The sequence below is a fragment of the Dictyostelium discoideum genome (genome assembly GCF_000004695.1).
Source record: "Dictyostelium discoideum AX4 chromosome 4 chromosome, whole genome shotgun sequence".
Taxonomy (NCBI): Eukaryota; Evosea; class Eumycetozoa; order Dictyosteliales; family Dictyosteliaceae; genus Dictyostelium; species Dictyostelium discoideum.
The window spans coordinates 849,065-859,064 of record NC_007090.3 but is presented as its reverse complement, the minus strand read 5'-3'; the positions used below and the strand labels follow the sequence as shown (position 1 = coordinate 859,064).

Below are 10,000 nucleotides of genomic sequence, written 5' to 3'. Positions count from 1 at the left end.
ATATTTCAAGTCAATCATTTGTTGAAATAGTTTTAGTAGAATCATTTGACAAAAATTCAATTTCAAATTTTTCAACAATGTCATCTTTATACGCTAATATATATCATTTTTCAAGTGTTCCATTTTACCTAACTGAAAATTTTAAAATTAAATATATATCAATTGAAGCAACATTTGAAAATATTAATCAATTATCTAAATTTAGTTTAGTAAATAATATAAATTATAAAAGTGTTGCTATTAAATGTATTGGTAATTCAGTTTTTAGTTTTAATGGTGAATTGCCAGTTATTATAAATAATAATGTTACTTTTGAATTCACAAATTCAAATTTAACAAAAGTTCCCTCGTTATCTACATATGGTGATTATGATAATAAAGTAACATTTTCAGATAATAAATTCCTAGATTTACAACTTCCAATTTATGATGGTAGTGGAATTAACTACATTTTCGATTCAAATAGTATTACTGGAACAATTGATAAATCTTGGTGTAATACAATTTTATCAATAAAAGATAATAAAATGAATGGGTATGTATCTTATTTTATTTATTTGATCATTTATTATAAAATATATATATATTAATTAATATGATTGAAAACATAGTGATATTCCATCATGTTATCAATGTTATTTTAATTATACAGGTAATTTGAATATTCCAAATATTTATGATGGGTTTTCAGGTAACCAATTTACAAATTATGATAAAAATATCCCATGTACAACTTTTAGACCAAAAATTAAAATTATAAATTCAACAACATTAAATGTATTTGGTGATGATATTGGATTTGATCCTTATCTTTGGAAATTTAATGGTTCGATTCCAATGAATTCAAGTTACCAAATTAATAAATTTGGAAGTGATTACACATGTAATATTGGTAGTAATATTGGTTTAGATTATTTTTCAATTTTATTTACAATTCCTCATGAATTTTTATACACATTTCCAATAATTGAAAAACCAATAATCGTTTCAAATTTAACGATTTCAAATAATGATAATATTTTTACATTTTCAGGTTTATATTATTCAAGTTATGTTGGTTATAAGAATCAAGTGATTTCAATTGATGGACTTGAATGTACCCAAATTAGTTCAAATTTCTTTGAAACTAAATGTTCTCCACCATCACCATCATCAACACCAACTATAAATAAAGATAAACTTAATTTAGTTAATATTGGAATTGACAAATTTCAAACTAAATTTTACATAAATTCAACTATTGAAAGTGGTAATGAAATAACATGTTCAAATTGTAATGGTAATTTCGATATTTGTGATAAAAGTAGTGGGAGTTGTTTTTGTGAAAATGGGAAATACTATTCAGGATGTTTATGCTTAGATTTAAAATTTGATGGCTCATGTTTCCAACTAAACCCATTCATATCATCAATTACTCCTTCAACAACTGATGGTGGTATATCAACTATTTTCGGTTCATTTGGTTTTTTTAATTTTAATTATTCAGTTTTAATCGATGGTACACTTTGCAAAGGTGTTAACTATTCAAATGATGAAATTATATTTATTTCACCTCCAGGTATTGGTATTAAAAAATTAACTCTAATCATCAATAGTTTATCACCATTGAATGCTATTTACAATTATGAAAATAAATTTGTTGAATGTCCAGGTAAAATTAATAATTGCTCAGGTAATGGAATTTGTAAATCTAATGGTGAATGTCAATGTAATTCAGGTTGGACTTCATTTGATTGCAGTATTGTATTTAATGATAATAATAATAACCCACCAACTAATAATGAAATTGATTCAAATTCAGGTGGTACAAATATTATTAACCAAGATGTTAAATTTCAAATTTATTTAAAAACTTTAAAAGAAATTAATTATCAAGGTAGAATAATTAAAGAATACCAATTACAAAATAATTGGGATTTAAATTCAACAGATTTAACTAATCAATATAAATTTAGTCAAAAATTAATTGAAAATAAGTCAACAACGATAATATCATTAATTGAAGAAGTTGTGAATCCAGATGGAAAAGAATATAGATTCGCAGGAACTTCATTTAAATTAAATCAAGGTTCAATTAAATTTACAATTTCAATTTATAATTATTCATTTCAAAGTAATTTAAATACATTACAATTAGATTTAATATCAATAGTTGATCAATCAGCAATAACAACTATTAATGACGATGATAATAATTATGATACTGATAATGAATGTAATTCAAAATCTATTGAAATTGATACAAATAATTTAAATGATTTATCAAATTTTAATTATATTAAAATTTCAAAAAATAATAAAATTTTAGAAGGAAGGTTCATTAATAAAGTTGTATCAGATGGTAGAGCAACATTCTTTTCTACTAGTATTACAAATAATTCAAATTCAATTACAGTTTCTTTAAATTTACCACATTGTAAAAGTGAATGTATAATTGATCCTGATTTCTCATTAATCGTTTCACCTGATTTCAAATCTGAATGTAATAATGAAAACTCAAATCGAAAATGGTTAATTCCAGTTGCTGTTGTAATTCCTGTAATTTGTATTTCAGCAATAGTAACAATTTCAACACTTATTTATATGAAGAGAGTTCATTCAAATCATCCATTAATGAAACTTATAAAATTAAATAAAAAAATTATTAATAAATAAATTATATATTAATAAATAAATTATTTATATATATATATGTATAAATTTTATTATTATCATCATCATTGAATGCTATTTAGTTTTATTTTATTCTTTTTTTATTTAATAATTAAAATTAAAAATTAATAAAAAATTGAGGAATATTCTAGAAATTAGATTGTGGTCTTGATTCCAAATATTTTTTAAGTTGTGGTGATGATTCATAATGTTTTTTCAAAGAGATTAGTTTAGGATAATCACCACTTGGCATAAGACCCAAATTAGTGACATAGTCAACCATTACAAATGCCATAAGATCAACATAAGTTTCTTTTTCACCAGATGCCAAATATTTATTTTGAGAAAGTACCATTTCAAAACCTTCAAAAAATTTCTTTATTGGACTTTCATTTCTGAATTTTTCTTGTTGTTGTTTATCCATCTATTGTTAAAAAATAAAATAAAAAAATAAAAAAAAGATTAATTAATAGTTGGTGATTAATATGTTTTTAAAAAAATAAAAAAAATAAAAAATATAAAGAATCTACTTTAAATGAATATCCCAAACAATGGTCCAAAACTTCCATTATACCTGCTAAACATTGATGAGCTCTTGCTCTTTCTTCTCTAAAAAATATTAAATAAAATTGTGAAAGATTTAAAATTAAAAAATTGAAATTAATAAAGAAAACTCTACAAAAATAAAAGAATATAAAAAATATATTTAAAAAAAAAACTTACTTGGTTTTACCACGAAAATCATGTTTCTCTGAAATGTAATCAATTATTGCAGGAGTTTGAACGATTTTGAAATCTCCTTCTTGATAAAGTGGTAGTTGTTTAAACAATAATTGTTTTCTTAAATCATCAGATATAGTTTTAACCTCGTTAAAATTATATTCTTCACCAAGGTATTCTAATAAACATCTTGGAAATTGAACTCTTCCACGAACTGGAAACTTAAAAAAGTTAAAAAATAAAAAAAAATAAAAAAAATAATTAATTTTATAATTTAAAATTAAAAGAATAAAAAAATTAATATATTTACGTATGTCAAGGTTGGTTTGGTCATTACTAAAAGTTTACACTATTGCAAAATGATATAAAATAAAAAAAATTATATAAATAAAAAAAAAAAAAATGAATAGAAAAAAAAAAAAATGAAAATGTAAATTCACAAGTGTTAGGTGTGAATTTCAAATAAACACAAAAAAAAAAAAAATAATAATAAATAAAAATTAAATTAAATTATATCAATTTGTGGGTATAAAAAAAAGTGTGTATTTTTTATTTTTTATTTATTTTTTTTATTTGTAGGTTGAGAATAAAACAAAATGGTGAGATGAATGATGATAAATAATAATAAAAATAATAATAAAAAAACAAAATATAAAAAATGACAAGTAAAATATTTTCTTGCTTGTGCTATACTACCACCAACTATTATTATTATTATTATTATAATTTTTTTTTTTTTTTTTTTTTTTTTTAATTTTAATTTCCAAATGAATTCAATAAAGAAATAAACTTTAATATCAATATGAATATTGATTCATGAAATGAATTTTTTTTATATATATTTAATATTTTTTTATTTTTATTTTGTTAATTTTATTTGTTTATAAACCAAGAAAAAAAAACCTATATATAAGTGTTATATGCTAAATGTTAGATAAAAAATTTTAAAATAAACCAATGTTGTAATAATAATAATAATAATAATAATAATAATAATAATAATAATAATAATAATAATAATAATAATAATAATAATAATAATAATAATAATAAAAAATATTACCTACCTTTTTAATTTATTTTTCTACTTTTTTTTTTTTTTTTTTTTTCTTTTATTATTACATCCATAATATGAATCTTTTATTTCTTTTTTTTTTTTTTCTTTTTTTTTATTTATTTATGCTATAATAAATTTATTGACTGTTTTCAGCAGCTTCTTTTTTCATTTTATCGAGATCTTTTTGAGTGAGATAGTTGCTACCAATGATTGGAAGGGGTTTGAATAAAAATTTTGGTTGGAAAAAGTAAAAAGCCCCGAGCCCTAATAATAAAATGAAAATTTCCAATTTAAATAAAAATAAAAATATAAATTAAATAAATTTTAAAATCAAATATTCATTTCTGCTATCTGCGCTGTGTCATTTGACTAAAAAAAAAAAAAAAAAAAAAAAAAAAATTTAATCATTGATGAAGCTCTCTTACCTAAAGTGATACCCCATGGGGCAAGTTTTGGACCCCAAACAATACCAAATTTGGTTGAGGATTTGACAAATTGAGTGGTATCTTTAATTAAACGACCTAACATTTTATTTGATTGATGTGTTTAGTGATGTGAATGAAAAAATGAAAATTTTTTTAAAAAAAAAAAAAAAAAAAAAAAAAAAAAATTCGAAAAAAAAAAAAATAAAACAAAATAAAATAAAAAAAAAAAAAATAAAAAAAAAAAAAAAATATAGCCCACACGAAATATATTAATTTTAAAATCAAATAACTTTTTAACAAAAATTTCAAAAATGGAAATAAACACTTCAATCAAAAAAATAAAAAAATAAAAAAATAAAGTTTTTTAATATTACCTCCATAATAGGTGTTGGTAAAAATTCTTATAAGATTTTAATTAGAGCAAAATGTTAAAAAAAAAATTGGTCGAAATTTCAAATATTATTCGGAAAAAAAAAAAAAAAAAAGAAAATAATATTTACCAATTCTTATTAATTAAAATCAATCAAATCAACTTAATTTTTGAATAATAATAGAAATAATAAAAATAAAATTTACAATTGTAAATTTGATTTTAATATTTCTATTATTTCTAATATTAAAAAAAAAAAAAAAATTTAATTGGTTATTTTTTTTTTTATTTTAATTAAAATAATAAAACCATATTCAATTTGGCTTTATTATTAAAGTTTTCTATTATTTTGTTTATTATTTTAACCATTATTTTTATTATTATTATTTTTTTTTATTTTTTTTTTTTAATTAAGTAATAAAATACTCGATTATTCTTTGCTTGGAAGTTGAAAAAAAAACTTTTTAATTTTGAATTTAAATAGATTTTTTTTTTTTAACGTTATTTTATTTACTTTTCAAATAATTAAAGAATATTTATGTGAATATTCATTTTATTGTAATTTTAATAGAATACTTGAAATATTATATTTTATTTGTATTGAAAAAAATAAAATAAAAATAAAAATAAAAATAAAATAAATATAAAATAAAAAAAAATAATAAAATCCAAAATAATTTATTAATTTATCTAATCAATCAAAAAAATATCTTTTTTTTTTTTTTTTTTATTTTAATTTTTTTTTTTATTTTTTTTTTTTTTTGTACTTTCCAAGTTTAAAAGGAAATGAGATTTCGACATATTTTTCTTAATTTCCTTTAAATTAAACAATTGTAATCGCATGAGATTCTCATTGTTTTTTTTTTTTTTTTTTTTTATTTTTTAATTTTAATTTATTTTTTTTTTTTTTATTTTATTTTATTTTATTTTTATTTTTTAATGTTTTTTTTTTTTTTTTTTTATTTTTTTATTAATTAAAACAGATTAAAATTTTTTTTTCTTTTTTTATTAATTCTCAAAATTAAGAGAAGGTAAGGTAAAAAAATAGAATCATAACGACAATATGATTTTATTTGTTTTAACCAATTGAACTTTTTTTTCATTGAATTAAATAAAGTCGATTGAAAAGTTTTTTTTTTATAAGTTGGATTATTATTTTTTTTTTATTTTTTTTTTTTAGGCAATGTTTAAATTTCATGTACTTCCCACACACTAAAAAAAATCCCACAAAAAATGGTGACACAACAGATCAAAAGATATTTTATGACACAAAATTAAAATTTTAATATATAAACATAAAATCATCATTATCACAAAATTATTTTAAAAAAATAGTAATAACAAAAAAATAATAAAAAATAATAAAAAATTAATTAAAATAACTAACTATAATGACGATTTTCCAAATTAAAAAAAATAAATTGTAAAAAAAAAAAAAAAAATAAATAAATAAAAAATTGTAATTTAATGTATTAATTCATTCCCTCTCAAATTTGTAATAATACACATAAACAAACACACACACACACATATACACACACATACACACACAAAATTTGTTGTCTTAAAATACCCACACATATATATAAAAATTTAAATTTTTATGTTTTTTTGTGGTATTTTTATTTTTTACACCGAATATTGCCAACGTGTATTGTAAATATTAATATTTTAAATTTAATTTAAAGAAAAAAAAAAAAAAATTTATAAATTTAAAAAGCAATTCAAACAAAAATTTTTTCATTCTTTTAAACAAATAATAATAACCCAATAATAATAATTTTAAACTCAAAATTCTAATATTCATTTTTTATTTTTTTTTTTTTTCTTTTTTCAGCCTTTTAAATTCTGTACAATATTTTATTTATTAAAAAAAATTAATTCAATTCAATTCAATTCAAAAAAAAAAAAAAAAAAAAAAACCTTTATATAATACATATATATATTACAATAACTATATAATTCACCTCTTCAAAAACAAATATACAATAACTTTAACTGTACTTTTATAAAAAAAAAAAATAAATAATTTAAATTTTAACTATAAATTCCGATTCCAACCTTTCAAATATTCAAATTATTATATTAAAAAAAAAAAATGTCAAAATTAGAATTAAATAACGATTCAAATAATAGTAATAACACTACTACTACAAATACAACTTCAACAAATAATACTATAAATACAATTATTTCAATTAATAAAAATGATAATCATTTAACCCCACCTCCAACAAATCCAAAATATTCTGGTTTACAAAAGAAAGGGTTAATGAATCAAAGAATACATGGAAGAAAATTTTTTGATTCTGCTGATTGGGCACTTGGCAATTCAATGGGTGATAATGATTATTTCCAACAACAACCACTTTTAAATGCCGCTCTAATTTCCACTTCTTCAAATAAAGCCCATTAATATAAATATAAATATATATATCTCTCAAAATAATTTCAATTCATATATACAAAAAAAAAAACCATCAATTTTTTTTTTTTTTTTTTTTTTTTTTTTTTTTTTTTTCTATTTTTATCTCACACATATATATTAATTAAAAAATAAAATAAAACTGTAAATTAAAAAAAATAAAAAATAAAAAAAAATTTAAAAAATAAAATAATAAAATAATAAAAAGTATGAAAAATAATAATAATAATTTTTCATACATATATATATATATATTTTTTTTTTTTTTTTTTTTTTTTTTTTTTTAAATTATTAAATTTTTTTATATATATATATATATATATATTTTTTTTTTTTTTTTTTTTTTTTTTTTTTTTTAATATATACATATTGAAATCTAGATATAACCGACTCTATCTATCTATCTCTTTATCTAACCACCAAAAGTTTAAGCAATCAAAACAAAACTCCTCACCACAACAATATATTTTTTTTAATTTTTTTTTTTTTTGATAAAATTTTTATTATTTTTTTATTTTTTTATTTTTTTTTTTAAATTTTTTTTTTTTTTTTTGATAAAATTTTTTTTTTTTTTTAATTTTTTTTATTTTTTTTTTTGTTTTTTTTATTTTTTTTATTTTTTTTATTTATTTACTTTTTATTTGAATTCAAATCACCTCCAGAAAAAAAAAAAACAAAAAAACCATATTAATATCATCACAGTATATAATCAAAATTACTGTTAATAATTAAATCACATTACCTAAACACTACTACAACTATTATATATCGAATAATAATAGTTTAAACTTGTATCATATATAAATTTTTTAATTTTTTTTATTAAAAAAAAAAAAAAAAAAAAAAAAAAAAAAATTATTCAAAAAAAAAAAAAAAAAAAAAAAAAAAAAGAAAACAATGTTTAATTTTAAATTAGTATTAGTTGGACCAGGTGGTGTTGGTAAATCATGTTTAACAATTCAATTTATTGCACAAAAATTTGTGGATGAATATGATCCAACATTAGAAGATTCATATAGAAAGCAAACAACAGTTGATGGAGAGGAGTGTTTATTAGATATTTATGATACCGCAGGTCAAGAAGATTTCAGTGCGGTTAGGGATCAATATATGCGTACAGGTGAGGGATTTCTATGCGTTTACTCAATTACATATCTTCAAAGTTTTAAAGAGATTCATCGTTTACATAATCATCTTTTGAAAGTAAAAGATTTAGATTCAGTACCATTCGTATTGGTAGGAAATAAATGTGATCTCAATGAATATCGTGAAGTTTCAACCGCCGAAGGTGAAGAATTGGCAAAGAAGTTAAACTGTAAATTCTTGGAAACCTCTGCCAAAGAAAGAATCAATGTTTCTGAATCTTTTTATGAACTTGTTAGAGAAGTTAAAAAAGCTCGTCAATCAAATCAACATTCAAATTCTCAAGAACAAAATACTGATCAACCAATTAAAAAAAAGAAATCTTGTAATTTATTATAAAAAAAAAAAAAATTAAAAATTAAAATTTTGAAAAAAAAAACCACATAAAAAAAAAATTATTTTTTTTTTTCTAAAAATATCTTTTTTTTTTTTTTTTTTTGATCACCATTTTGATTTTGATATGTTTTTTTTTTTTTTTTTTTTTTATATTATTTTCTAAAAAAAACTATCTATTTTTTTTTTTTTTTTAAATTTATTAATTTAATTTTTTTTTTTTTTTTTTTTTTTTATTATTTTATTTTAAATTTAATTTATTTTCTTTAAAACAATAGTTTTAATATCAATAAGTTCTTCAATTGTTTCAATTGATTCATAGATATCATTTGGATCAATATCTTCATAAGAACCAAGTTGTTTTCTAGTTGGTTCGAGTGCTTGATATTCTTGTTCACCTTTTTGAAGGAAAGATAAAAATTCTTTCATTAAATTATCAAGACGAGTTTGTTCAATATGTTGAATGGCTTTATTATCATCTTCATCTTGTTTATCGAATTTCTCTTGATATTTTTTGATGTTTTGTTTGATTTGATTGATTTCTTTATTGGTGAGCATGAATTTTGGTCTTGGACGCCAATTGAATTGGAAGAAACGATCCTTGAGTACAGAGTAGACGAGATCACCATTGAATGACCAAATGTTGAAACCAGTATCGGTTTGAACCTTCCAATGACTAACAAAGGTGGTAACATAACGACCAGATGGATTCCAATCGACACCAGTACATTGGAGATGTTCTTGAGTGCCATAGGATTCACAGTCTTGAGTGTTGTAGAATTCCAATTCACCAGTGTCACCCAAATTGGCCAATAATACCAAAGTACCACGTGGTGACCAAAAGATGGTATTCAATTTACGATTCTCTAATTTAC

At 19.4% G+C, this 10,000-nt stretch overlaps 6 protein-coding genes across 6 annotated transcripts in view; 3 read left to right on the top strand and 3 right to left on the bottom strand.

The window, feature by feature from the left end:
- The window catches only part of DDB_G0283577 (hypothetical protein), a gene marked incomplete at both ends in the record, with an annotated part of 3,512 nt that extends 857 nt beyond the window's left edge, over positions 1 to 2,655 (top strand). The window contains 2 exons of the mRNA XM_633936.1: positions 1 to 535; positions 612 to 2,655. The exon at positions 1 to 535 is cut by the window's left edge and continues 170 nt beyond it. Of these exons, the coding sequence (XP_639028.1) occupies positions 1 to 535; positions 612 to 2,655 (2,579 nt within the window). The remainder of the gene's footprint in view (positions 536 to 611) is intronic.
- Positions 2,656 to 2,800: 145 nt separating this feature from the next.
- Positions 2,801 to 3,706, bottom strand: DDB_G0283575 (hypothetical protein; the record flags this gene model as incomplete). Its single annotated transcript, XM_633935.1, has 4 exons — positions 2,801 to 3,076; positions 3,183 to 3,261; positions 3,376 to 3,593; positions 3,683 to 3,706. 4 exons carry the CDS (start codon positions 3,704 to 3,706, stop codon positions 2,801 to 2,803), a joined length of 597 nt encoding a protein of 198 aa, XP_639027.1.
- Positions 3,707 to 4,565: 859 nt separating this feature from the next.
- On the bottom strand, positions 4,566 to 4,957 carry DDB_G0283573 (hypothetical protein; the record flags this gene model as incomplete). Its single annotated transcript, XM_633934.1, has 2 exons — positions 4,566 to 4,693; positions 4,855 to 4,957. The coding sequence occupies 2 exons, from the start codon at positions 4,955 to 4,957 to the stop codon at positions 4,566 to 4,568; spliced, it is 231 nt and encodes a 76-aa protein (XP_639026.1).
- A 2,365-nt stretch (positions 4,958 to 7,322) lies between these two features.
- On the top strand, positions 7,323 to 7,640 carry DDB_G0283571 (hypothetical protein; the record flags this gene model as incomplete). Its single annotated transcript, XM_633933.1, has 1 exon — positions 7,323 to 7,640. One exon carries the CDS (start codon positions 7,323 to 7,325, stop codon positions 7,638 to 7,640), a length of 318 nt encoding a protein of 105 aa, XP_639025.1.
- Positions 7,641 to 8,546: 906 nt separating this feature from the next.
- Positions 8,547 to 9,131, top strand: rasS (Ras GTPase; the record flags this gene model as incomplete). Its single annotated transcript, XM_633932.1, has 1 exon — positions 8,547 to 9,131. One exon carries the CDS (start codon positions 8,547 to 8,549, stop codon positions 9,129 to 9,131), a length of 585 nt encoding a protein of 194 aa, XP_639024.1.
- A 246-nt stretch (positions 9,132 to 9,377) lies between these two features.
- The window catches only part of eIF3s9 (RNA-binding region RNP-1 domain-containing protein), a gene marked incomplete at both ends in the record, with an annotated part of 2,224 nt that continues 1,601 nt past the window's right edge, over positions 9,378 to 10,000 (bottom strand). The window contains one exon of the mRNA XM_633931.2: positions 9,378 to 10,000. This exon is cut by the window's right edge and continues 1,154 nt beyond it. Within this exon, the coding sequence (XP_639023.2) occupies positions 9,378 to 10,000 (623 nt within the window).